Here is a 26451-nt window from a genome sequence, read left to right as displayed (position 1 = left end):
ACTAATGGCCGATCCAATCGATATAGCCGGCCGCCGTCGTATTATAATAGATCTTTAACCTATATATCCGTAAATCTAACATCTATTACATAGGCCCGTAGCTTCCTCTAATTATGAACCGGTTTATTATGCGTCTAACCGCCTGTAAACAACCGCCGCTTCTCTTACTCTTGAACCCGGGTTATATTATCCGCTGCGACTACTACGACTATAATAATCGCTGGTACGGGAAACTGCTGCCTAATACGCTGTCTCTGCTTCTAGGCCTTCTTCGCTGCTGGCTCGAACTGCTCTGTCGTCGCCTATTACCGGCTCTAAACTCGCTGTCCTTACCGCTGCTGCTACTGTCGGTCTCCCTTTGCGACTACTGCTGCTGCCTGCCTGAACTGCGCCACTCGCGCCTGTTACCGGCTCGAACGATACTAGCCTAGCTATTGCTGCTGTCGCTGTCGCTATCGCTGTCGCTGTCGCTGCTACTAACTACCTATAACCCGAATTCTTCGACGGTCTGTTACACCACTATGAACCGGGTAATCTTGATTATGGCGGATAAAATCGGCGGATACGTGTCCGGCCCTTTCCACCCGCCCTCCTTAATACCTAAAACTGCTAACGCGTAAACTAACGGCGACTCGTACTCCCGCTGCACGATCTAGTAATCTAATAACTCGATGTAAAACGCTAAACACGCCCGCTATACTGCGGATAATTTGGCCTTGTTACCTTCGTCGCTACTGCTACTAGTATCGTCGTCGCTGCTGGATACGGAATCCTAGCTACTTTCCTCCTCTTCCTCTTCCTCGCTCTCTTCCCCGCTCTCTCCTTCGGCCTCCTTCCTCGCCTCGACTACTAACACCCTCCATGCCCTCTTCTGCTCCCTGGTGAACCGGTATTTCGGACTAGCCTAATCGTGTAACCGTTGCGTCCTAGCGAAAAATATTAATACTCGCTGCTATGCACGAACGTACTTCTGGAACGTCTTATCGTCTATGTATAGCTGTAACGGCTGATATCTCGTCTGGTACTTCTCTGTCCGGATAGCTTCTAATCGAATGAAAATGCCTACCCTCGATCGTACGGTCTCTTGGCAAAACTAGGCTAATTCTCGTATGGTTTTCTAAATAACCGCTTCTACCGGCTCCTCCTCGACGTCGGGACCCTCTACGCTGGCAATTAAATCCCGCCTCTCTAAACCGACTAAATAACTATGCTATCCTGTCCTGTCGAGCTACGGGCTGATTTCTAACCGATCGACCTCCTCGATGTGTTGTTGGATTTCTTCCTCTTCTTTGGCATGGTCCTCGTTTGCTTTCCTCTATAACCGACCGAATGCTACCTCCTCGATATCTATTCTCCCCTCCTCTTGATGTGGCTCTTCGCTGGGGTCTTGCGCTACCTCGAAAAATTTTAACCCCGGGCCCTGCGTGAAAAATCGCTGGCAACTAACCCGCTTGACCGCCGTCTCGAACCGGGTTTCTCTTGCCTGCGTCTTCGCTCTCTTCGACCCGCCTCGGCCGTCGTAAACCTTCTACCTATGTACGTTTTTCTAATGACTTCTTATCTATTTCTCGGACTAGTAAATATATCCGTATTCTCCGCCGTCTAACTGGTACTTTAATCCGTCCCTGTGTAATGGTAAATGGGGTATCGGCTAGCTGGCCTAGGTCGGTATTTGTAATTCGCTCGCGAATGGAATTAATCCTGGCCGCGCCTTGACTTCTTCGGCTACTACGACTGCATCCGCTCTCGTAAACTTATGATGTTTCCCTTGTAAATGCCCTCGGACGTGATCGGGCTAAACTGCGTGACGGTACTGCTTGTAAATAACTAACCCGAATTCGTCGGAAAACTCGAATAACTATGCTGCGGTAATTATACTCGACATTTTATCGCGGGTTTATAATTTGGTGGATTGCTTCGTGACTTTCTTTGTCCCCGCGGGTTATTATTCTGGTCTTGTTACGGCCCTCTCGTTTTCTTTATTTACTTTACCTCGGTGACCCGGCGCAATCGGCCGTAACCCGCGCTGTACGGGCCTGCCTTATTAACCCTAACTACCTAACTTCTACTACTATATTAAGCTACATCCACGGGTATTAATATAGTCTAATTAAAGTATATTACTTGGTGCGCCGTGCGCTATAATATATATAAATTTAATGAAAATCGGACTAAATCCTACTATGGTAGTCTGCCCCTCGACCTACTATAGTAGTCTAGGGGTAGACTGAAATTTTTAAAGGCCGTTCTGAGATTTACTAAGGGCCGCTATAGTAGTCTGCCCTAACTACTATGGGGTTTCTAGGTTAGAGGCCTCGTTATACTAGATTAATAAATTATATATAAACTAGTAGTAAAACTCTTTAAATAGTCGTAGCCTATATATCGCTTAGGGCGATAGGTTAGGGTAAATAAATATAACTTAACTTAACTTAATTAATTAATTAATTAATAAGTAGTAGATAGAACCTCTATAGTCAACTTAAAGTATTAATCTCTACTAAAGGTTAATAGTAACACGCCTACACCCGATCCTTTACGTAACTTATCCCTTAACTTTCTACACTTCTTATCCTTTAAGGTAAACCCTTCGAACCTATTCCCCTGCTAGGCAATTCTAACGCCTAGGCTGAAGAGGCCTCGTTAGAGACGACGGGTCGGGAGAGTATAACTAGTTTTGCTACAGGGGAAGAATATGCAGAAGAGAAGACACAAGTCAGCAAAGGCTGAGAGTGGCCGACGAGAGCGGCTTGTGGTGTTGGGAGGGCGGCGCGAAAGCGTGTCGAGTCAATGACGACAAGCGGTCGATCGGCAGGCTAGCCGAGGCGGTGACAAAGGGCAGAAAAGCGCCGCACCGCCGCACCACCTCCTTCGTACCTGACACATTCTCATGCCAAGCTGCCGGGCATCGCTGCAACGCAACGCAATGCCTGGTCATTGTCATTGTCCTCCCGGAGATCAAGTATGCCTAGACCCACGCTGGCTACATCCGCTGCTCTCGTTTGACTAGTCCAGTTCCCTCTTAGGCTCTCCTGGCAAAAAACCAACGCAAGAACGCCATATAGCCGCCGTCGATCTCCCGTAGAGCATCGACGCCATTCCTCATGTCCATTTTTCACCCTTGTCATGTTATTCCACAACTTGCGAAAACACTCTACAGCGAGATATTTAAATGAATCAATCATGCCCTCCATGCTTCCCGACCTCGCCTGCGACTCTCTCATGCTCTGTGGTTCACAGAGCTGCGCCATTCTTTTACCGTCGTGCCAAACTTTCTTCTTACTGTTTCAATCTTTGCACAGATGCTCATCCGTTCGTTCGCTTTGCTCGCTTGGCCCCTGGCCGTAGCTGGGGGCTTCCTGCGCCCTCGGCAAGCTGTAACTACAGCTGAATGCACCACCACCAGTTACATTGAAGTCAACAGACAAATCATTATCTACAAAATCCCAGTTCAGGTCTCGACCGTCCTCACTGGTCCAGAAACAATCGTTGTCGGCCAGGATGTCACGGTAACTGTCACCGACGGGCTTACCACTGTCAACACCCTGGTCACCGCCGCAACCAGATTCGACACACGCTTTGACACGCGAACGGTAACGGGCTGTCTCACTGGACCGCTTGAGTCTGAAGTCACCGTCGAGGGAACCCTTCCGCCTATAACCGACTTGTCAGATCTGGAATTTCCTCCTAGGATCCCGTTCGAGGAGTCTAGACGTCGCGCTGCCTACAATGCCCAATTCACCACCTTTTCAAGCGATGGTACTGTCTTCATAAGCCCAACTGCCACCGGCGGAGCACCTGCGGCGTCGACCACGTTCACAAGTGACGGAGCGGTTTTTGTGAGCGCGCTACCAACGCCACGAAGTTTCACGACTTTTACTAGCGATGGCCGCGTTGTCGTGAGTGAGGTGCCGCCTGCGGCCACATCAACTTTTACAAGCGACGGTGCTGTATACGTGAGCCAAATTGGAGATATTTCAGCATCACTAGTTTTCACCACTTTTACTGGAAGTGACGGAAACGTCGTCGTCAGCCAAATTGGACCAACGGCCGTGGCCACCTTCACAAGCAATGACGTTGTCTTTGCGAGTTCTATCAGAGGAGGGGTAGCTACCCCCATCTCAACCTTGCCACCCGCCACAACGTTCACAAGGAACGGTGTCATTTACGCCGACCGAGTTGGAGGAGGTTCGCCCGCTTCACCTATCTCAACCATTCCAGTTCCTCCGGGAGCAACGACGACTTTCACAAGTGGCAGCATTGTCTATGCCAGCCAGGTTGATGGGGGTGCCCAAGCTAGTCCCATTGCGACGCTATCCAGCACAACATTCACCAGCGGCAGTGTGGTATACGGAAGTCAGGTCGGTGGAGATTCGCCACCCACTCCCATTTCAACAATAGAAGGGTTTGGTGGGGGTGCGGGCAGCTCTCCAGAAACGACAGTTTATACCAGCAACAGTGTCGTCTTTGTTAGTACAATCGGAGACAGCACGGCATCGCCAATTTCGACTTTGCCTCCTGGAAAAGCATCCGTGGCCACGTACACTAGCGGGTCTATTGTCTACGCTAGTACCATTGGAGGAGACGAACAAACGCCAATTTCAACAATAATGCCGGACCAAATAACTACATACACTAGCGGGTCTATTGTCTACGCCAGTACTGTCGGAGGTAGCCAAGAGACACCGATTTCGACGATACCGCAAACTTCTGCCCAGGTGACCACATTCACCAGTGGCAACGTCGTCTACGCCAGTACTGTTGGAGGGGGGAGTGAGACACCAATTTCGACCATACCAGTCTCTACCTACACTAGCGGGAATATTGTGTATGCCAGTACCGTTGGGCCAGGGAATACAGCGTCTCCAGTTTCAACTATTCCCGTCTCTACTTATACGAGTGGGAACATCGTATATGCTAGTACCGTTGGGCAGGGGAATACAGCGACACCAATCTCAACCATACCACAGACTACCTATACTAGCCAGGGCACTGTATACCAAGGCCCCGTTGGCGCAGCTACTGCAGTTTCTACTTTCTCAACCACAACGACCACTACTGCCAACGTCGTTTATATGAGTTACATTGGAGATGGTGCTACACCAATTACCACCTATACCGCGGGACAAATTGTAACGTATACTAGCTCTGGCACTGTCTACGCGAGTACAGTTGATGGAGGCCAGTCAGCTATCTCGACTGTAAGTTCACCCCAGGAGGAAGAAATACCACCGCCGGTGACTTCTGGGTCTTCACGCTCTTCTTTGTCGACGATCACTTCATCATCTGAAGAATTGATGACTGAAAGATCGTCTGAGATGAACCAACCGTCTCAAGAGCCGACTGAGACACCACCTGTGGAGTCACCCACGGAGTCATCCGTTAGTCCTCCGGGGCAATCTGAAGACTCTATGACAAATCCCGTTATTGAAGACAATAGTAGCACAGTAGCTGATGGTGAACAGGTGCAATCAACTACGACTACAAATACGGGTATGTTATCAAATCTTTCTTCTTCTGAGTTTTCATTCACCTCTTCACCTCCTCCTGAAGCAATCTCAACTTCCCCAGAAATGTTTTCTACAACTTCGGATGCACCTGAACATATGTCTTCGGACGTATCCACTACCTCCTTCGACACAGAACCCATGTCTTCTCCCGTTCCTTTCTCCCCGACCTCTACACCCTCAGATATATCTTTTGATATGCCTACCTCTGCGTCTTCAGATACATCCTTGGATATGTCTGAGTCTACACCTTCCTCTACACCTTCCTCTACACCTTCCGATACGTCTTCGGATACTTCTTCAAATATATCTTCAGATGCATCCACTTCCCCTTTAGAAAAATCCCCCTCTTCTGCAGCCCTCTCTTCTTCCTCATCTTCTTCAACATTTTCAGATACATTCTCAGATACGCCCCCCTCTACATCTTCCCCTACACCTTCGGGTACATCTTCAGATGTGTCTTCAGAGACGTCTTTAAATGAATCTTCAACTACATCTTCAGATACAACCTCAACATCCTTAGATACTACTTCCTCTACACCTTCAGATACGCACTCTACATCCTCAGACAATATTTCCTCTCTGTCTTCCGCTACATCTTCATCATCTGTACCCCCTGATGAATCTAATTCGCCACCTGCTTCAACATCGTCTTCTACACCTTCAGATACTTCTTCCATTTCATCTTCTTCATCTTCGCCAATAACTTACTCAACATCTACAGGTACATCTTCGACCACGACATCGGCTCAACCGACTTGCACAACCGCGCTACCCGCATCTTGCAACTCATTAGACGATGGAGGCACCGCAAATACCACGCCGACCCAAGCACAAGAAGATCAATGCAAGTCAGACTTGGGCTCTGTAGCTAACCAGCCAAATGTCGCGGATTGTTTCTCAGAAGGCACGGACCAAAAGACTGGTTCGCAGATCGTTTCGTGTCTCGACCAAAATGCTGTGTGCCAAGAAGGTAAAGGCAGGCGAGGTATGGGAGCGTATGTTAAGATAGACGGGAAACGTGTCTTTTACAGAGTCGTTCGAAAGGCCAAGGTCAATGATCTCTTCAAGCGGGGCCGATAGTGCGTCTTATCCGTACTCACTGGGAGCGGTCTGAGTGGCGGGGCGGCGGCGAAGTATCTGGGGCTTTGGGGACTATCGGAAGAGTTCGGCTCCGATTTGTGCTTTTCCCTCGCAGGGTTTCCTTTGTAGCCGCGTAAAGCTGGGGTTGTTGGCTACATCTTAATTTAAACCGTACGCTGTTTGACGGCAACTCGGGCGAAGGCTGGGACACATATATTGGCTTTTAATCTGTCTCTTACTTTTTTGGTTTTACAATATTATGTGCTTCTTCATGTAATTTTTGGTCGCAGATGCCTACCTTACTCACACTCTGAAGAAATTCAACGAGCTCGAGGTGGCACAAACCTAGCAGAGTGGGCCTGGGATGCAGGGACAATCGAATTTACGTCAGAGCGGCCTCCGGGCCAGTGGCATTTAGCAACGTCTACATTAGAAGGTTTCTCATGCAAGGCATGGCTTTGGGTAGATCATTGATGTGCGGGTCCAGATCGGCCTGAGGAATGGACGCGTGGTTTTGGAAGCACCTGTTTTTCATTGGCATGAAATTAAAACCTATCGATAGCATGCACATTATGGCAAGAAAGTATTTGAATTGAAACAAGACGATTGTATTGTTGCAACAGCTCAATCCTTAATGAATTTTGCGTAGCCAAATACGTGTTGCGGGATGTTATAGAAACGAAATTGGCATTATTTTCGACAAAGTGCAAATAAAGTTTACCCCAGAGATAATATCCTCAGTGAAGTTCCCGCGAAATGCGAAAAAAGGTTTTTCTTCTGAACCTTACTGTCGTTCCGCATCACCGTTTGTCCCAGCGCGTTTTACAATGGCTTCCTCGTCGCCCATGAAGCGTATTGCGTCTGCGGAGCTTCCCAGATCCTCATGGGCTACAATGGGGATGGACTGGAATACGGGACCTGGTTGCATTCTCCAGCTCTATAAAATAGAAGTAGTGACTTTGGACCTTGTTTCGCGGTGGACTAAGATGTAAGATTGTCAACGAGTAACGACAATCCTCGTCTGCGCAAAACCTGGAGCCGATTGGAAGTCCAGCTGGGAGAAGGCCGCTCGAGAAATTGGCGCTGTTCTTCCCCGACTCGTATACGTCGAAATCATCGACATGTGGGATCCGGATGGTCCAGTAAGAATAGGCGACTCGGATAGTGGCAAATCAACGACCAGCATAGATACACTAGGAGGATTTCTAAAGATAAAGAAAGAAGAGGGAGAAGAAGAAACTATCTATTATCTCACAAATTTCCACGGAGCATGCCTTGAAGACGGCGTTTTGACACGTTCAAAAGATGGAAAAAGTAAAAAAAGCGACCGACCTCCCTCCAATCTCGGATAAAAGCTCTTTTAAGAGTAGTAAAGATCAAGAAGATGATGTAGAACAGAAGAGACGTTCTTGGACATGTAAGTTTACTTCTTAGCCCCCGATACTTTGCCCACCCCTTAACTACATGATGAGAAAAATCTACGATACCTGTAGCGTACTCTTTAGGTAGTTATAACTAGACTGTAATTATACAGCTAGTAGGCACTTTATACCAATATGAAAGTAAAAAAATATAATATATAATAGTATTAAAAATATATAACGGTAAAAATATATAAGGGTTCTAAACTATTTTTAAAGGGTATAGAGGTATAGATACATACCACTGCTAGAGTATCTATAAGGGTATAAAGGAATTTGCAAGAGTATAGAGACTTAAAAGTTTAAAGAGTAGAAAACAATCATATAATTCTATAGATGCTACGAGGCGGGGTGGGCAAATTATCTGATGCCATGAACAAGGAAGGGTTGTGGAAGATGAGATCTCCGGATTCATAATCCGTGATAAGCTACTTGCACTTAGCCATTAGACCGTAGCCCTTTGTGTCTCTTCTCAAAATGCGCCGTCGTTCACGGTCTTGTTGAACGCTAATGTGCGCTCTTCCTTCGTCGAGTTGCTCGCGTTCCGTGCGAACTCGTCATCAGTGATTTGGCGGATATCTACAGACTTCTCTAGATACATCAATCCCCTCCTTTAAGCGAAACGTCTCCAAGTGGCACCCACGCCGTGAGGCTTGCCGGTGACCCACCACAGAGGTACATGTGGTCGTAATGCACAGGCGTAAATTCGCAAATTAGGAGCGAACGCCCACAATATTGTCCGGTGCAACATGACCTCTTTCTCCCAGACTGTGAAGCGGCGAACAAGCTCGTGGAGCTCCTTGTTTTCGTAGAAATTGAGGTAGAAGGGCGTTATGTGCGCGGAGATCATGAACTCGACATACTTGTCGGATTCCGGGTCGTCCTTCAGTCCAAACATTCGTAGGTTTCCCGGTGGGAGGTATTTGCGTTCGGCGCCGGAGTAGATGTTAGGTTTGAGCAGGTTGGAGGGTGCCATGTGCTCGAAATATGCCAGGCGACACTGAAGAGCGGTGTCTCGCGGCATCAGAATTTTGACCCTAGATTTGATAGTCTTGCTATGTCTGTAAGTTGTAGTTTTACGCACGAAACGGTAGCCATCTTGGGCAAACCTCTGTCTCATGGTCTTCATTGGCGTATCGGCTGTGGTGGGCACTAGGAAACCAATGGCTTCAGGTGCCATTAGGCCGAAGTTGTATTCCAGTTTCGAATTCTTTGGTTCAGCTGGCTGATAGTGGCCATATGGCGTCTTTTTGCAATCTGATATCATGGCAGTCAGTGTTGGAAAATGAATAGACGTCTATGAAAGAAGGAGCCATATTGTTCGGGTCGGGATAATGTTCCGAAGCTTTCGTGACGGGGATGAAAATACTGATCGGAGCAGCTTTCCTCGTCGCTCAAATCCCGAATACAACTACAAGTGTCACACTTGTCCGTCTACAACCTACAGAAGATCGTCGGTGATTTAAACAGAGATGAAATTCGCTCCGCTGTCTTCCTTTACAAAGCCGAAGCTTCTGGTGTAATCGCCGCTTAAAAATGTCCACAGACAGCGTCACTCGTGCAGATGCTCATTTCAGACTTATCAGCAGCGTTATCTGGCCAAGAACCCATCGCACCGCACTACAGCAAGCTACTCCGCGAACTTTAGTTTGGTGAGTGTGGATAAACGAACTCGGCCGTACTATACTGTAAACCGTTATACGGGGGAATGCTCTCTTCGGATAGTTGTTCGGCCTAGCCTGTGGACAACAGTCTTTTGCATATTGTTGAAGAAATGCACAGTCGGGGTTTCAGTCATTTGATTACAACATAGTTGCTGGTTTTGCACCAGATACAACGGGTGGCCTATTTTCTCTTGTACCAACAGTGTCATGGTGTTAAATTCTGAACCAATCTTTGATATTGAGCGCACCGGAGAAATGACCAGGCCAAGATCTGGGCCAGAAACAATAGACTATTTGAGCTATGTCCTTTGCGAAAATATATAGTGTTTGACAACGACGATAGAATAATTTGCACGTGAAAGGAGGCTAGCAGGGATACGGCAAATGCGTATGAGCTGTTGCCTGCTGTGTAACACAAGCCAATATTTACATAAACAGCGACCTCGAAACACTTCACTTTCACTTTCACTTTCAGAAGCGCACGTCATTGAATCGTGTTCTTAGGCTTAAAAACGTCGACAGCCCGACCACTCCCACAACAACCAAAAACCTCGACCAGCCTCCAGCTGCCTATCATGGCGGACAGTGAGGCGCCCGGACGCCCAACGCGTTAAACCGAACAATCCTCCGCACTAGTCAAGCTCCCGGAAGATATTGTCTTCATTGTCGCCACCGGTCTAGACTTCGCGGACCTCTGCAACTTCAGGCTTGTCTGCCGTGATATGGAACAGAAGACCGAGAAGGCCTTTCATCAGCGCCCGAGGAAGTTCGCCATTCGAATCAACAAAGAAGACCTCTCGCGCCTTCTCGAACTCTCCAAGTCTCGTCTCGCAAATGCAGTGCACCGGATCACTCTGTATGGCGTCAACTTCAACTAACAAGAGTATCGGAGGCTCTAGAACCGGAAGCCGAACGGCGACCAGGATTATGACAACCGCAACAGGGTCCGACTGGGGCAGCTAGAGCTGATTCGAGATGCGTGTGAAGTGGATCGCGTAGCACTTGGGTCTCTCCTCACCGAAGCTCTCAACGGTTTACCAGGACTAAACTGCATCCGCTTCCAAGACGAATTCTGGGATCCGACGCACGATTACAAGAACAGCTTTCGCCCCTGCGATCCGAGAGTCTCGCTACCTGGATGGACATTCAAGCTGTTAACGAACGCCTTGGCCAAAGAGCAAGCACACAGCGGAGCACCTGGTGCTCAACACAGAGTTGTACCCGGAATCTTCATGGAACCGGGAAGGGCTTTCCAACATTCGCCATCTCGAGCTAATTTGCGATGTGGGATTGTGCTGTGAGTGCCAAATCAAATCTCGATCCATTTGCAGTTCCTCATACTGACCTAAGCCCTTACAGCGACTCAAGCTTTTAGGAATCAGAGTGTTCTCATTTCAGCTATCCCACAGCTGGAAACGCTCAAGATGAAGCTCCGAGCCAGCAACATGAACGACGCACGCTTCGGAAGCATGATTCTGAACAACTTGGCCTCCGAAAACCCACCGCAAACCCTTCGTACCTTGAGCCTCCAAGGCCTGCAAACTACGCAGACGTCCCTTGAGCGTCTTCTAACCAAGTACGAGCACACTATCCGCAACGTCGCATTCAATCGCATGTGGCTGTATGAGGGAAAATGGCGCGAGGTCCTGAAGATGATTCAAGAAAGATTCTCACTTGATACCTTCAAATTCACCAACAACAGAGGCGGATACTACAGGCTCTTGGAGTACGGTTGGGGAACGGAGTTGGCAAGCCATGCTGTGCTTGTGCCTCCTATGGAGGACAACGGCATGTTCTTGGCAGAAGTGGTTGGGAGCATGGGCTTGAAGAAGGCGCTGGAGATGCTCACCAAGGTCATTGGAGATATGTAGACTTGGCTTTGATTCTCTAAGATAGCCAGTGCCACAGCTAAAAAGGCAGACAATGACATGCACATTTCCATGATAAAGTAGTGCTTCAATTGACGAGATAGTAGAAATAGCCGACATTCAACCGTCAAATCAACCGGGCGGACCGGGCGGATCCACAAGCGGCAGGGACACGCCACGTGCAGAGGGGGTGGGGCGGGCCGTGCAGCCCCTCCTTCGATGGCAGATCAGACAATCCTGCTCGTATCTGCACACCACTCCAAACTTACAACCGCATGAATGACTGACCCAGGCGATGAGGGAGCCTCGACGAGTGGCTCGTCGTCCTTTCTTGGTCAGCATCTCGAGATCGACGTGAGTTCCGGCCTTGGGCTCTTCCTTGGCACGCGATCAATTGCTGATTTGCGCAGACCGATTCGGCTTATGGCGATGACAGTGAGAGCGTCTTATCGTGCGGGACCCCGGTTGTCTGTGTTTCAGATGGGGATGTCTGATTCTTTCCAGGGCTTTCACTTCGGCAATGAGCGCCGCGACGGACTACCGCTATGAGAACGGAAGGCGTTACCATGCCTACGATGACGGCGGTAAGGATCCAGCCAGGGGCATCCTGTTATGTCGCAAGGTCTGATGTATGCGGTCAGCTTATTACCTGCCAAATGACGAGGATGAACTGGATCGGCTGGACTTGCAGCACGAAATGTGGAAGATGGTGCTCAAGGGCGCGCTATACATGTCGCCAATCCCCGACTCGGTGCAGTCAGTCCTGGACGTCGGTAAGTCAGGCCACAAGGGTCCAAATGTCTGATCTGGGATGCAGGTGCTCACCAAACCCAAGGCTGTGGCACCGGCGTCTGGTCCATCCAATTCGCCGAGGAGCACCCTGGCGCTCAAGTCATAGGCACCGATCTCTCTCCCGTGCAGCCCAGCTTCGTGCCGCCTAACTGCAGCTTCCTCGTCGACAATGCCGAGAAGGAGTGGGCATTTGACCAGAAGTTCGACTTTGTGCACGTGCGCATGCTGTGTATGGGTATGCACAGCTGGCCGCGCTTCTTCCGTCAGTGTTGGGAAAACATGGAGCCCGGTGGCTGGCTCGAAGTGCGCGAAATCATGTTTCCGTGGGGCGCCGCGGGCCACGGTCCTCAGGATCTGGAGCAGATTGCTAAGTCGCCATTGCTGGAATGGTCGGATCTTGTGAGGCAAGGTGCGGCAAAGGTTGGCATTGACACGAAGGCTTGTTTGCGGTTCGAAGAGTTGCTGCGCGGCCAAGGTTTCGTGAACGTGCGGAGAAAAGACGTGCAGTGGCCATTGGGAATCTGGCCTAAGGGAGAGGAGCAGAAGAAGTTGGGCGCATACGCTGTCGAAAACCTGAAATCTGGTCTCCAAGGCATCTCGACTGCCGTCTTTAGCAGAAATTTGGGCATGTCTCGCGAGGAGATCGAAGTGCGCCTTGCTCATGCGCGGAAAGATCTGAAGGAGGGCCGTTACTATGCGCCGATGTACTCTTGCCCACCTCCAAGCCCTGTCGTTGCGACGAGAAGCTAACAATAAGCCTAGATTTATGTATTCGTGTCAAAAGCCGGATGTTCAGAAGGCCTCTGCTGAGCCGGCTTTCGAGGCGCGCACTATTTCTGACGCACCTGCTTCGGGAAAGCATAGCGATAATGGCAAGGACCAGGAACCAGAATCCAATGGAAGGAGGATGCCCCAGTGAAGCATTCCATTCTACCCGCAAACGAGATTGGAGATTGATACCAAAGTGGAAGACAGTCTGGGGGAGTGATTATGTAACAACAGTATTTAGTATAATAATTCTCTCCATAGCTAGATTAGAAGGAGCGGAGGAGAATGACGCGGTCGGGAAGGAAGCTGATTGACGCGTGAGTCAAGGTGGCCGGCATCAATTCGGTAGTTGAGTCAGCCGGGCTTGGCGCGGGGTGGGTTGGTGGATTCGATATGACGCTGTCATAGGCAACAATTTCCACACCGTTTTCCGCTACCAGTGTATCGCACCCTCCGCAGCTGGCTAGAGCCTTTCGCCAAAATAGGCCGCAGACATAAACCACACCGCCAGGGCAGCAAGCCGTGGCTATCAGGCAAGGGAAAGGGAAGACGCTCCAGGATGGGTCAGGAAGAAAGCTCCATTGTCGACGAAACCAAGGCTCCAGAGGTGCTTGAGAGCAGGACGCTCAAGGGGCTTGCAAAGTACATCAAGGATGGAAAAGCCAAGAAGATAGTCGTCATGGTTCGCCTCTCGCCCAGCTTCCGCGCACCGACGCCACGACTGACACCAGCCAGACGGGCGCGGGAATCAGTACTTCAGCTGGCATACCCGACTTCCGGAGCCCAGACACCGGTCTTTACGCGAACCTAGCCCGCCTGAACCTTCCGTACGCCGAAGCTGTCTTCGACATCTCGTATTTCCGCCAGAACCCGCTTCCCTTCTACACGCTTGCGCAAGAGCTGTACCCGGGCAAATACCGGCCGACCATCACACACTCATTCATCCGTTTGCTGCATGATAAGGGCATCCTGCTCAAGCTCTTCACCCAGAACATTGACTGCTTGGAGCGAGAGGCGGGTGTGCCGGGCGACAAGATCGTTGAGGCCCACGGTAGCTTCGCGCAACAGAGCTGCATCGACTGCCACGCCCAGTTTCCCGACGATGAGATGAAGGTGGCCATCCAGAAGAAGGATGTGCCAAAATGCAAGGATTGTAGCGGCCTCGTGAAGCCGGAAATCGTCTTTTTCGGTGAACAACTTCCCGCTGCGTTCTTCGACAACAGGGACCTACCAGGCGAGGCTGATCTGGCTATTGTGATGGGTACGAGTCTGACCGTCCAGCCGTTCGCGAGCCTTCCGAGTTTTGTTAGCCACAGTGTTCCGCGACTGCTCATCAACCAGGAACAAGTCGGCAGCCTCGGCGCCCGTGGCGACGACGTGCTGTTGCTAGGAGACTGCGATGATGGTGTCCGGAAGTTGGCCGAGGCTTGCGGTTGGCTCGAAGAATTGGAAGAACTCTGGGCTCAAACAGCGCCCAAAGTCGCCTCAGAGCTTGGCCGTGAACCTCCGAAGACGAAGGATGAGTCACTCGACGCCGAGGTAGATAAGTTGAGCCGTGAGGTCGAGCAGACACTCAAGCTTTCCCAAGACTGGGTCCAAGGACATGACGGTAAACCCAAGGCCGAGTCTGTAAAGACAGAGCTTGGAAGGACGTCGAATATGGGCAACGTCACGGATAAGGGCGAGAGCAAAGCTGACACGCCAGGAGACATCCCGGAAGACCAGCAGCCGAAGGTGCCTGAAGGAAGTTCGGGCAATAACGGACTGGCACACGTCTTCCCACACATAGCGAAGAAGCCGTCCAAGCCATTGCTGTGAGAAGTGTATTCATCTTGTCATGACTGATGTCGTTCTGCATTGGGGATTAGCTTTGTTGTGTCACGGGAAGTCAGGGGGTGGGTCTGTAAACGCGATGTTTGCTTTGTTGCTATCAGGCGTGGAGAGCATCAGCTCAAGGAATAGATAGATCTTGGGCTTGGTGTACGGCGTACTTACACTGAGAGAAGAGGAGTATTGATGAGGATCGAATGCGCGATCACGTCTACGCGACATCACGTGCGGTCATGCACGAACCAAGCAAAGCTTCAACCGACGTCGCAACTTCATCGCGACAACCTCCCATCACGCTCATCGCAGCCCATCGCTGCTGCCCTTGTCATCACCTACAAGGCTTCATCGGCGCCTGTGCTATAAGGTGCGTGTCTTCCATGTGGGCCGACAGCCTCGTCGCGGCTATTATTGTGACGGCGCGGTCGCGTCATACTCATCCTTATCTTCCGCTCTAGTGCGCTAACTCATCCAAAAGTCGGCCAGGCTGTCATCCACTCTCTTTTCGTACTGTCCCTTGGACGCACACCTCAGCCCTCAACTGCAGGACTGCCAGTCGGGTTGTTCAAGTGACCTCCGTTTCGAGTCGAACATCGCCTCCTGTACGGGTAGGCACCGTCTCTAGTATTGGTAGGACGTCTATTTCCTGTAACGGGCAGGCTCCGGTCTCCCATACCAGGCAGTCGGCGTTTCTCCTATATCTGGCAGACGTTGTGTCTCCCGCGAGTGGGCGTGGGCTCTCGTTACAGACGGACCAAGTAACTCTCGTCTTGGCTGTCTGCTGTGCTGGGCAGGTCGAGTGTCTCCTGTATAGGGCAGACTGAACGTCTCCCATACTAGGTAGGCCAAGTATCTCCCGGATTGAGACCGGCGCTCTGCGCATAGGTCAGGCTGTTTCAAGGTCCGTCCAGGGACATGGCTCACCGCCGGCCCATCGGAGTCAAGGCTGCTTCGGAGTCGCAAAGCCTGGGTTGGGCGGGAATCTCACACCAACTTGTGTGGGGGTCATCGTTCGCTTATGGCGATCGTTGTGCAGTCTGAAGGTATCTGAGCCCTTACTAATAATTGTCCTCGCAGATATCCGAATTAAGTCAGATCTAAAATTCCGAAGTCAAAATGACTCCGAAAAACAACGAGACAGACCGCATCACAGAGCGTGTGATTGCCGAATGGGACGATGTCAAGGCTGGCAAGCCGCGATTCTTAGGCAACACGAAAGACACTTCCTTCCAGATGACGATGAGGCTCGATACGCACTCCAAACCAGAACTTCTCCTCTGGTTTCACATAGTTGTCAGAGTCAAACACCACTGGCATTCTCACAATCCGCGTTCCAAAACACTGTTCTTCGTTATCCAAGCGGACATGTTCGACTTCGCCCTCGAGCAAGGCTGTTTCATGACGCAGCCTGTGACTGACCTGCGCCTTCTGCCGCCTACTATTTGTGCCTTGAGTGAGGCCAATCTGGGTCCGCTCGACGCCATCTATCGCCTGCGTTTCAAACTCAAAACATGTGGCAACGTGCTCATGCCACGAACTGATACCCCATTCTTTCCCGCTTCCGACAAAGCCAGGGATCTACTGCAAGGCCTGCAATCTCTCTCTCAAGCTAAAGATTTCTGTATCTACATCCCGCTTAAAGACAAGAATTTTCTATCTATGGACAAGAAGGAGGTTCCCTGCGATCTGGCCGCGAAACAATTGTGTGAACTGGTTGCTACCAAGCAGATGGTGACCCACAAGATTGACTTCGAATCCGCTTACAAAGATGGCGCCCAATGGAACGTGTGGAAGAACTTTGACTTGAAAACCGCTTGTCAAAAGCCAAAGGCTAAGAAAAAGGTCGTAGAAGCCGAGGAAGCTGGACCGTCTACAGCATTCTCCGTTGCCGTACAGCAAGAGCACCAAACAGCTAGCGAAGAGGTTGTTGAGCCCTTTGCCGCTCTCCCGCCCGGATACGATGAAGCAACCTCTACAAATAACCCTGACCGTACACGTCCTGATGGACAGTCGGCGGCCGCTCCTGGTGCTCAGAACGCAAGACGGGCATGGATGCAGCTTGGTCTTGACCTGGACGGCGAGGAAACGGAGGCGGAAGAGGCAACGGAAGTGCCGGCCCCAACCGTGGAAACGCGCCAACACGAAGATGCCGTACCCGCTGTTGCTGCCACTACTGTGCCCGTTGTTCACGCTGCTCATGCTACGGTCTCTGCTGCGGCCCCTGCTACTTCTCCCGCTGCTCGCTCCGCAGAAACATCGCCAGGCGCCACTGCCGGAGAAGATCGGCAGAACAAGCGCAAGCCGCGCAACTCACCATCCGAAGAAGATGTCGAGCCCAGCGATGTTGGAGAGGAAACCCGCGCGCCTCGTCGTCGCGCCCGCAAACAAGTGCGTTTCCACGACACGGCTGAACAATTGCCTCACTGGATGCGTGCACACCAGCGCTCGCAACCAACAGCGTCTCATGTCGCTAGGTCGGCGCTCCGTCCCCTCACGCCAGGCTCCACGCCCGCGATGCTCCGCAAAGAACTCGCCAAGTTCATCGTCTGGCTCATGGACGTGAATGTGGAACTCGAAGAGGTTTACGAGGATGTGCTGTGGACGCTTGGGAAGGCGGCGGGGGCGGGAGATGAGAAGGAATTTCAGCGCATCAGAGCCAGGTGCAAGGCTGATGTTTTTTGCCGGTACAAGCGTAAGGAGGCGTAGCGCGGTGGATGTGGATAGGGAGTGATGTTGAATCCTTTGGTCCAGATATACCAAGATACCAGAAACTTCATTCTGCGAAGGTCAATCCAAACTATCCTTTGCTCATTACTAGTATTCGAGTGAGTCGAACTTTAACAGTTGTGCTATAGCAGGCACGAATACAAAACCGGGCCTTCTCGGGCAGCAGTGTCCAACCCCGCCGTCGAACCCCCATGTGCCCCGTAGGTCGCCGAAGCAGTTCGCCGATGTTGCAACGGTTAGCTACGTAATGCTTACGAAGTCTCAATCACTCGCCAGCTTCCATGAATATGCTCCGGATTTGACGGCGGAAAATAGAGAGCTTGTTTCGGGGTTTCGGGGAGTCAATGGATATATATTCCAAATGGTGGTCGAAATGTAGACCGCATCTCAAAGCTCATTGTCTCTTCCATTGTCCATTTCTGGATTGTTCAACGCGAAATATACAACCACCACAATCAAAATGTGCGGCCCTAACGCTGTTAGTATCCGTCTCATCAAGAAATGTCTTTCTCCGACTAATTCGCCACGACAGGAATTCAAGCCCCTCCACAACATTTGCGAGTTCCTCACCGCAATCCACATCTACGCAGATGAAGCGCGTCAGGGAAAGACCCGCTACGTTCCCGCCACGCACTTCTGCTCTCACGTGCGGAAAGGCGAGCAGTCCAATTATCCGACTGGTCCTCCTCATTTTGATCAATAATCTAACCAGCCAGTAGACCTCCGCCAATGCCTCATCTACGACTCCCACGAGAAGAACGCCCGTCTCATCGGCGTCGAGTACATGGTCCCTAAGTCTGTGTACGAGACTTTCCCTCCAGAGGAGAAGAAGCTCTGGCACTCGCACGACTTCGAAGTCAAGTCGGGAATGCTGATATTGCCAAAGCCTGCGTCGAAGGATGAGGATGAGTGGGAGAAGGCGGAGCTGGAGGCCATGAGGGAAATCGTGGGTTTGTATGGCAAGACGTGGCATTTCTGGGAGATTGATGCGGGCCATGAGTTCCCGATTGGTAAGTCGGCTGCGTACTTTCCGTGAAATTCAGTGAGCTGATGTTTGTTGTTTGCAGGTTATCCTCATTTAATGGGTTCGGCGACGCATCCGTCGCAGGTTGACTTGGACGAAGCTATGGCGGAGCGGAACAAGACCTTCAATGTCGATCACAATAAGAAAGCCGAGGCTCGCAAGGTCATTGACGTCCCAGTGATTGACAGCCGTAAGTTTATTCATATATTTCGTTGCCAGTCATTCTTACTGACGTTGTCGATAGATGCCAACTCTTGGTGGAGGGCTGCTGAGGCTGAGGACAAATAGTTTTGAAGCTATGCTCCATTAAAGTGATGTACTGCTGTCAAGTATCAAAGCGGAGTTAGTTTTCTTTTCATCTCTACGTAAAATGGATGAGATATCACCTACTGCTGAATAAAGTTTATGTCGGCGGCCAGCTGCATATTATTGCATGATTATAATATGTATAACTTATGTTCGGGATTGAAAAACAATAGGTCTTAAGTAGTTTTGCCCCAAGCCTATTTATATATTCAGAAGATTCTAGAGGGACATGGTAGTACCAGCCTACCACTTTACATTATGCATTTAGTTGTTCAGCGGAACTCTTCCGGGTAGATAGCTAGTGGTTATATAGAGCCTTAGATTCCCTAGCGCAAGTACAACTACTCAACACCACGCATTTGTTCATAAACTTTATATATCCAGTGTAGGTATAAGCCGACGCAAGCGCACCCTGGTCCATCCAAAATAGATGCGGACCAGCGGGTGCATTGACCGGAAGCTAGGTGCATATAGAGGTCATGTGAGGAACACTAAATCTGCTCGACCATCCACGCCTCGCGACGGATTTCCGTAAACATCCGCCCATCACTCATCGCCCATCGCTTGGTGCCTATCGCCTGTCGCCTATTACTCGTCGAACATTGTTTGCTTCTTGCAAAAGAGACAGTGGTAGCGGAAGCAGCGGCGGTGGTCGTGGCGGCATCGGCGGCAACAGCAACGCCTTCGACGGCCTCGTCAGCAGCAGTAAATACAACTTACTGCAGCTACCACTCACGTCCGAGTCACGTCCGAGCTAGATAGCAAATAGCTCATACATACGCACCCCTCACCCTCTTCTTTACCGCCGCCTAAGGCACAGCTTTGTGCCTACTTTACGGCACCCTCTCCACCAATTAGCGGCTCATGAGCAGCAACTCTGGATCATTGACAGCCATGCTTGGACGAGTATCCCAGAGGAAATCTTTCTTCAATTTCCGCCGAGATATAAACCCTAAATCCCACCTCCTCGAGACTACAGTCCTCCTCCTCGCCCTTTCGTTTGGCATCCAAGACTCAGCAACCTACCCCATCTTCCAGTGTTTCGCCTCCAACCAAACAGGCAACACTGTCCTCTTCGCCATCCACATTTTCCACCTCACCTCTGACGACCGCCTCTCTCACACCATCGTCCCTATTGCAATCTCTCTCGGTGCCTTCCTCGCTGGCGCAATCTTCTTCGGCCAGGTCGCGTGCCTGCTCCGCTCCGTGCGTCGGAAATGGTGGCTCCTCGTCTCTTCCAGCCTCCAGACTGCCATTGTCGCGTCCGCTGCAGGCATCCAGCTCGGGTATGCCGCCGCAAGGAAATCCGACACGCCAATCGGACGAGCTGCTCTTGCTCTGCAGGCTGTGGCAGCAGGTGGGCAAGTCAGCATGGTGCGCGGCCTGATGATGTCGGACTTGACGACTACGATGGCCACGGCAGCCCTCGTAGACGTCCTGATTGATCCGCAGCTTTTTGCCGCTCCGGCGAAGAATATCGGGCGGAATCGTCGCGTGGGGTTTCTGATTGCTCTGGTGGCGGGGAGTTTTATTGGCGCGGCGGTTTATAAGAATAACGGGCCGGGTCTTACCCTGATGGTTGGCTTTATCATCAAAGCTCTAGCGACGGGTATGCTGCTCTTCAATAGCACTGTGCCTGATGACGAAGAGGGTGGATGATTTTGGGTCTGAATATACCACTGTCCGTGTGAGACGTCGAATTTTCTATAGTCCAATGTACCTAGAAGAGTTGTCTATTATTGATCACACTATTCCCAGACCCGAATTGTATTTAGTCACTTCTTATATCGTTTTTGCTACCCACTTTGCAGCCGTATTATCTGTAGAAAATAAATTGAAAGCGGGACTTCTTGGATTTCCAAATTGTGACTAGTTTTGTTCATGAAAATTATATGTGGAACTCCGTAGTTGTGGCCAAGAAGTAATTATTTTAGTTGTAAGAATACCCTTTGATTAAAAAAGTTCGGACAATAATCTCTAGACGAAATGGAAAAGGATCTCTTGATGTAGTAATAAAAGGCTATTGGAAAGATTGTTGAATCCAGAAAAAAATATTTTCCAAGCTAATACAGGGTATCTTAGCTGTTATCGGGACCCTACGCCTTACACCAGCTGATTCGTTTCTGCTTCATATTCGGCCAGGCCTTGTAGGGTTGGCATATTGAGTAGGTCGAACCAAGGGTCATTGCCGGGCGAGATTTCCAAGGTGTCCAGAGCCGAGTCGCGCTGCGATAAGAAAGGTTTTGGGCGTAGTATCTCAGCGCCGACCTTTTTGATCTGGGTAACGGCTACGTGTGCAATCGTCCAATTTTGGCTAAACGATTTCAAAACTCCGATGATCAAGCTGACGTGATCACGGTGTTGCTCTAAGCAGAGACCGGAGTGTTTAGAGCAAGTGGATAGCTGAATGATGGCACCGATGACGACTCCGCAGATAAAGAAAGGGGTGTGCTTTTGTACCGGCCATCGCAACGCGGCGAGGTTTGAGACTTGCTTCGAAGCTTCTGTCGCCTTAACAGCATGCATGTGTTGGGTCTGCGCTGGAGGCGCCTGCTTTTTGCTGTAGATGCAGGGAATGTCTGGGCAGGTTGGCAGCGCCGACATTAGACCACTCCTCGGGGAATGCAAGAAGATGGTCGCGAACTGGATTATCATGTATGCCTGGAACAACATCTCATCCAGTTCGCCGTATTCATTCATGATGTCTGCTTTGGTGGGAGGGAGATGAAGCGACCAACCAGCCAAGGCATTGTCGACGGCTTGAAGTTGGTCCTGATGCACCTCACGCATCCCATCAAGTGCGAGCACCCGACTGAGTATCCGGGTAGCTTCGATGCGGTAACAGAAGGATGAGAATTGCAACTCGTCGTGTCCAAATATTCTTTGGTCAAAATCCGCCAGGGAAAGCGGAGAAGGCAAGCATGCTCCGTCAGCGTAAACGAACTCCTCGCATGGCAAAAGGACGTCGGCGTTGACAGCATTGGTTTTGAACTCAGACTTCTTGTCCAGAGCGGCCAAGTAGCCATCAACCACGTAGAGCTCCCACCAGGTTCTTCGGAGACTCTCCTCCTCGATCGGCCGTGCTTCCCCGTACAGGATGGCGAAAGCTTTTTGGTGCATGCCAATTTCTATGGCCAGGTCAACTGCAGCTCCAAGAAGTGAATTGGAAAGTTCTCGTTCGTTCTCGGCGTGTAAGGCAATGGCACAAAGCAACCTGGCTTGTACCATGGTTGCCGTCTTCATGTTGAAGTCGGACAGGGCGTTTATGGCTATGGCCCTCAGAGAATCGCTCGAGCATGACGATGAAAAATGGCTGCCGATGAATGTGACAACGCTTGCCAGATAACTCGGGTAGCTTCGGGCTTGGTAGAGATCGCGGGGGACAAGGATAGGATGAGCGGGGTGGAAGTTGTTGTAGTACAAGTTGACGAGATGCTCGCTGCCGGCAGGAAGAGAGCTCGCCTCCTGGGCCGCAAGGGCAACGGGATCTTCGCCATTCAGAGGAAAAGTAGCTGGAGCAGGGACGTCAGCCGAGGAAAACGGGAGGCCGTTGTTAGACGTGGCACTAGTGCTCTGAACGATCCGGGATCCGGACACGGGCGACAACAGATCAACATGGTTGGACGGTGGGCCTCTCTGGCCGCGTCGCGATGGCTTGTAGACGCATTGCAGGCCGCGAAGGGAACAACGCGAGCAAACGGGCACGCTGGCACTGCACTTTAGATGTCGCTTTCTGCACTCGATGCAGGCTAGCGAGGAAGGTCTAGTGGTACAAGACGACATGGCGAGCTGTTTCCAAGACAACAAAAAAGCAAAAGGCGAACGTCGGGGAAGTTGGAGCGAGTTTCGGCGACCTCGGGGATGCGGAGCGGGGAATTCATGGCTAGTCATTCTTAGTCACCGACATCTCGGCAACCCGACGACTCTCTTCACTTCGACACTTCATATCTATTCATAAGATGTACTACTTAACCTTAGGTACCTCACAATACCTTGCGCCATATCTACCGCATAGCACCGCGCCGTCGTCTCGGGTCAAGGCGCCCCTCTTCCCCGGCAGTTGAGATCGGCGCGCAGTGGCCGGTGCTTCGGGCATCAATAAACCGTCGCGTACATGTTTGGATTATCTGGCTTGCAATGGCAGCGACGGTCATTACAGGAGCTGTCTTCTTCTTCGTCACGCTTCTGCAATGCATGCCAATCTCCTATTTCTGGACAAAGGCAGTCGGAGGATCGGGCAAGTGTCTGGATGCCGAGATCATCATGGCTTTGACGTACCTTTATGGCGGCACTTCTGCCCTGAGCAATTTTACATTCGGAATGCTTCCAATCTTACTCGTCTGGAACCTCAATATGGAGCGCAGATTGAAAATTGCTTTGGTACCCATTCTGAGCATGGCTTGCATGTACGTATCAGTCCCCTAGTACATCCCGATATTGAACTAATATTCGTAGTGCTTCTTCCGCTGTGCTTGTCCGGATGGCGTACGTCAAAGACTTTAAAGATCCTGACTTCCTCTGTAAGTCGCATCTGCTTACGTGCTATTTAAACCGCTAACCTTTGTCTGATAGGGGCTACCGTTGATATTGCTATCTGGTCCGACACGGAACAAGGTCTCGAAATCACTGCCGGCTCTCTGGCAACCTTACGCCCTTTGTTCCGTGTCGCAGCAGCTCGTCTTGGTTACAGTGGCAGTGTACCTTACCCCACTTCAAATCGTCAGGGGCCAAAGAAACCAAGACAAAGTACGGTGTGGCCGACGGATAACAGTGGAAGCGATCTTAATCATAGTAAGGATGGAATGTTTACACTACTGCAAACGGAAGTCACTGAAGAAGACGTTGAGCTTGTACGTGGAAAAAGATTGGAAATCCCGTAATACCTTCTTCAAATCATAACACGGAGAGGTTAAGTGGAAAATTAAAAGCCACTACGCGGAATGGAAAGTTGTTTACAGACTTTCAAGGCCCAAATCCTAGACGCCAGCGTTAACTTTTTCGAGGCAGAAGGGAACGCAACAACTAGCGCTCCCAGGGACCTAAATCCGGCGCTAAACGAACCGGCACAGCCAGCTTATCTACCCCCCCAACTTGCACCAGGCCCCAGGCCTTGGTTGTTACGTTATAACCGGAAAATATACTAGTTTTTCCTCTGACCTAGCGGGAAAATTTTTCGGCGTTTCTTACTAAAACCCCTCCTCTAGAAACTACCCGGAACTATAACTTCGAGACTAAAGAGGTACCTAGCTAATCTTAAGATAGAAACCCGCCCTCCTAATATCCGGGAGAATATTATAGACCGTAAGAGAAGTTAACCCGTAGATTAATTAATTAATTAATTAATTCGTTCACAACAACACCTCTCGCACTAATAGAATCGCTATAACCAGCGCCCCTAGAACCTCGAAAATACTATCAAACGAATTAGCACAGCCTACTTACTTTATAGACTAACTTACACCAGGCCGTAGGCCTTAGTTATTATATTAACTATAGGTAAAAACCTCCCTACCGGTTCCCCCAGTAGATAAAATTTTCGGCGTTCCCCGCTAAGACTACGCATAGACCCTATCATATCTCTACCCTAGGCAGACTTCCTAGCCCGGAATAACACACCTCGGGCAAATACTATAGTAAAAACATAAGTCCGGGTTCTTAAACCCCCTACTTTTCTCGTCGAACACTACATCTTCGGCCAACTTACCCCTACAGTCTAAAACTAAGTTTCTTATAAAATTCGCTTTAGAATTAAACTAACTAAAAACACCTTCCGCTACTAGTTTTAAATAATAAAAATTATCTTTAACTAAAGAGTCTACTAACGCCTACGGGAAGAAATCTCAACGCCTATTCCTAGGCTATCTACCCTACCCCTTAGAACACGCTTCGATACTCTTTAAACCCTACCTACACCGGAAAAAACCTCTACTCCTACCGAAATAGAAGTAGATATCCCAAACCCCCTAATCTTTTAAGGAGGGGAAAAGAGACCTCTACTATTACTAAGCACCCAAAGTACCTCTTCCTTAAACTTAGAGGTTTCTATCTACCCGGGATCGGAAACCCAACCGGAAAAACCCTCCCAGCAACCCCTATAGAAATAATAGAAACTCTAGCCCCTACCTCCTCCCCCTACTACTTCCGCACTAACAACAGCTCCCGAAGCTATTCTACTAGCTAGAGACTACCTACAGAAAGTAGTAGACCTATCCGACTCCCGCCCCTAGGAAAATAGACTTCTAGACCTTCTAGAAATCTTCCGGAACTTCACTAAAGAAAACCGCCTCTACCTAATATAGAGAGGGCCTATCCAACCCCCTACTACAACAAAGAAACCAACTAGTAGTCTAACAACTACTAAAACTCGCCCCCAAACCTATACTACAGCTACAGCCTAAAACCTCCCCTAAACAGCTAGAAAAGTTTCTAGTAAAGTTACCTCGATTCTAGCTCCTTAAAAAGCTAGAACCCTACTCTCTCCTAGCCGGTAACTAGTTCTCTAAGCCCCTACCCTTCCGCAATCCTTCTCAAATAGAGAGTTCAGAGATACATTCAACTCTCGCTTTACTTAAAAAGAGAAAGAACCCGTCCTCGCCGTAAGCACTATTTCCCTAAAGGGAAACCTAGTCCTTACAACCACCGCTCTATTTTCTAATAGCTACCTACTAGAAAATAAGCCTCTCTAGGATAATATTATCCCTTTCAAATCCGCTGAAAAACTATGGACCTGGTTTAAAGTAGCTGCTTATGGTCTCCCTACTAGGGATTACGCCTCTCTAGAGGCGCTCTCCTCCCTTAGGGAAGAAATTGCTACCTTTAATTAAGGTCTAGAGCTAGCAGGAACTCCTTACTAGCTTACCCCCGAAGAAACCCGGGCAAAGAAGCTTTCTAGCTTAATCTACCTAGCCTTTCCCACCGCATCAGAGGTAAATAGAGCTATTAAAAATAGACTCTTTATTACCGGGCTCTCTCTCCGAGTCGAGCCTCTTTGAGCCTATCCCTAGACTCTCTCTCTTTACTCCTCCCCTAGCCTCTACCTCTTTTCCCTATCTTTTATAGAGGTTTTCCCCTAGGGTTTTTACTCTATAAAAGATACTTACTCCTTTACCTAATACTACTTCTTAATACCTATTTCTTTTCTTCGTATTATATACCGGCTTAGATCTAACTATTCCTTATATAACCTTACTTTTATCTTAACTCTACACCCCCTAGTTAGTTCTTTAGATAGAACGGCCGCGAAATCCTACTGCACGCGTCTACGTCGCCGCGGCTAGTAATATCCATTAGAGGAGCGTCTCTAATGGGTAGCTGAGTGTAGAGGTGATGGGTGGTAGCCTGTAACACGTCATTGCAGGCTGTTGGGGTGCGGCTTCGACGCGATGAAAATTTTTCATCGACGCGCCGACCACGACCACAACCGCGCTGCCTACTGCCTCCGCTTAGGCAATGCGACCATCTATC

The 26451-nt window shown here is 50.0% G+C and overlaps 11 protein-coding genes across 11 annotated transcripts; 9 read left to right on the top strand and 2 right to left on the bottom strand.

The window, feature by feature from the left end:
- Positions 1–5119: 5119 nt before the first annotated feature.
- Positions 5120–6356, top strand: K452DRAFT_314705 (uncharacterized protein; the record flags this gene model as incomplete). Its single annotated transcript, XM_033543785.1, has 3 exons — positions 5120–5201; positions 5466–5493; positions 6232–6356. Coding segments are annotated over 3 exons (235 nt in total), but the record flags the coding sequence as incomplete, so codon positions are not given.
- A 2127-nt stretch (positions 6357–8483) lies between these two features.
- K452DRAFT_293997 (uncharacterized protein) lies at positions 8484–9278 on the bottom strand (the record flags this gene model as incomplete). Its single annotated transcript, XM_033541648.1, has 2 exons — positions 8484–8602; positions 8651–9278. The coding sequence occupies 2 exons, from the start codon at positions 9276–9278 to the stop codon at positions 8484–8486; spliced, it is 747 nt and encodes a 248-aa protein (XP_033403307.1).
- A 972-nt stretch (positions 9279–10250) lies between these two features.
- Positions 10251–11562, top strand: K452DRAFT_354938 (uncharacterized protein; the record flags this gene model as incomplete). Its single annotated transcript, XM_033545923.1, has 4 exons — positions 10251–10260; positions 10312–10531; positions 10619–10972; positions 11051–11562. 4 exons carry the CDS (start codon positions 10251–10253, stop codon positions 11544–11546), a joined length of 1080 nt encoding a protein of 359 aa, XP_033403306.1. The 3' UTR covers positions 11547–11562.
- Positions 11563–11822: 260 nt separating this feature from the next.
- On the top strand, positions 11823–13254 carry K452DRAFT_293995 (uncharacterized protein; the record flags this gene model as incomplete). Its single annotated transcript, XM_033541647.1, has 6 exons — positions 11823–11897; positions 11954–11994; positions 12048–12127; positions 12185–12316; positions 12379–13039; positions 13098–13254. The coding sequence occupies 6 exons, from the start codon at positions 11823–11825 to the stop codon at positions 13252–13254; spliced, it is 1146 nt and encodes a 381-aa protein (XP_033403305.1).
- A 408-nt stretch (positions 13255–13662) lies between these two features.
- On the top strand, positions 13663–14921 carry K452DRAFT_293994 (uncharacterized protein; the record flags this gene model as incomplete). Its single annotated transcript, XM_033541646.1, has 2 exons — positions 13663–13785; positions 13839–14921. The coding sequence occupies 2 exons, from the start codon at positions 13663–13665 to the stop codon at positions 14919–14921; spliced, it is 1206 nt and encodes a 401-aa protein (XP_033403304.1).
- Positions 14922–15026: 105 nt separating this feature from the next.
- Positions 15027–15900, top strand: K452DRAFT_9290 (uncharacterized protein). Its single transcript, XM_033547326.1, has 2 exons — positions 15027–15297; positions 15409–15900. Exons 1-2 carry the CDS (start codon positions 15131–15133, stop codon positions 15752–15754), a joined length of 513 nt encoding a protein of 170 aa, XP_033403303.1. The 5' UTR covers positions 15027–15130; the 3' UTR covers positions 15755–15900.
- A 109-nt stretch (positions 15901–16009) lies between these two features.
- K452DRAFT_282590 (uncharacterized protein) lies at positions 16010–17731 on the top strand. The gene has a single exon (XM_033539611.1). It carries the CDS (start codon positions 16047–16049, stop codon positions 17634–17636), a length of 1590 nt encoding a protein of 529 aa, XP_033403302.1. The 5' UTR covers positions 16010–16046; the 3' UTR covers positions 17637–17731.
- Positions 17732–17991: 260 nt separating this feature from the next.
- K452DRAFT_331213 (uncharacterized protein) lies at positions 17992–18969 on the top strand (the record flags this gene model as incomplete). Its single annotated transcript, XM_033545125.1, has 4 exons — positions 17992–18313; positions 18377–18667; positions 18725–18871; positions 18926–18969. Exons 1-4 carry the CDS (start codon positions 18118–18120, stop codon positions 18967–18969), a joined length of 678 nt encoding a protein of 225 aa, XP_033403301.1. The 5' UTR covers positions 17992–18117.
- Positions 18970–19654: 685 nt separating this feature from the next.
- K452DRAFT_282589 (uncharacterized protein) lies at positions 19655–20813 on the top strand. The gene has a single exon (XM_033539610.1). The coding sequence runs from the start codon at positions 19882–19884 to the stop codon at positions 20644–20646; it is 765 nt and encodes a 254-aa protein (XP_033403300.1). The 5' UTR covers positions 19655–19881; the 3' UTR covers positions 20647–20813.
- A 135-nt stretch (positions 20814–20948) lies between these two features.
- Positions 20949–22770, bottom strand: K452DRAFT_262169 (uncharacterized protein; the record flags this gene model as incomplete). Its single annotated transcript, XM_033538600.1, has 1 exon — positions 20949–22770. The coding sequence occupies one exon, from the start codon at positions 22768–22770 to the stop codon at positions 21091–21093; it is 1680 nt and encodes a 559-aa protein (XP_033403299.1). The 3' UTR covers positions 20949–21090.
- Positions 22771–23070: 300 nt separating this feature from the next.
- On the top strand, positions 23071–23867 carry K452DRAFT_217710 (uncharacterized protein; the record flags this gene model as incomplete). The annotated part of the gene is made up of 3 exons (XM_033536308.1): positions 23071–23393; positions 23443–23507; positions 23560–23867. Coding segments are annotated over 3 exons (696 nt in total), but the record flags the coding sequence as incomplete, so codon positions are not given.
- Positions 23868–26451: the final 2584 nt, after the last annotated feature.

Source organism: Aplosporella prunicola, assembly GCF_010093885.1.
Source record: "Aplosporella prunicola CBS 121167 unplaced genomic scaffold K452scaffold_1, whole genome shotgun sequence".
Taxonomy (NCBI): Eukaryota; Fungi; Ascomycota; class Dothideomycetes; order Botryosphaeriales; family Aplosporellaceae; genus Aplosporella; species Aplosporella prunicola.
The sequence above is the reverse complement of the archived record's forward strand: the minus strand, read 5'-3'. Positions and strand labels throughout refer to the sequence as shown.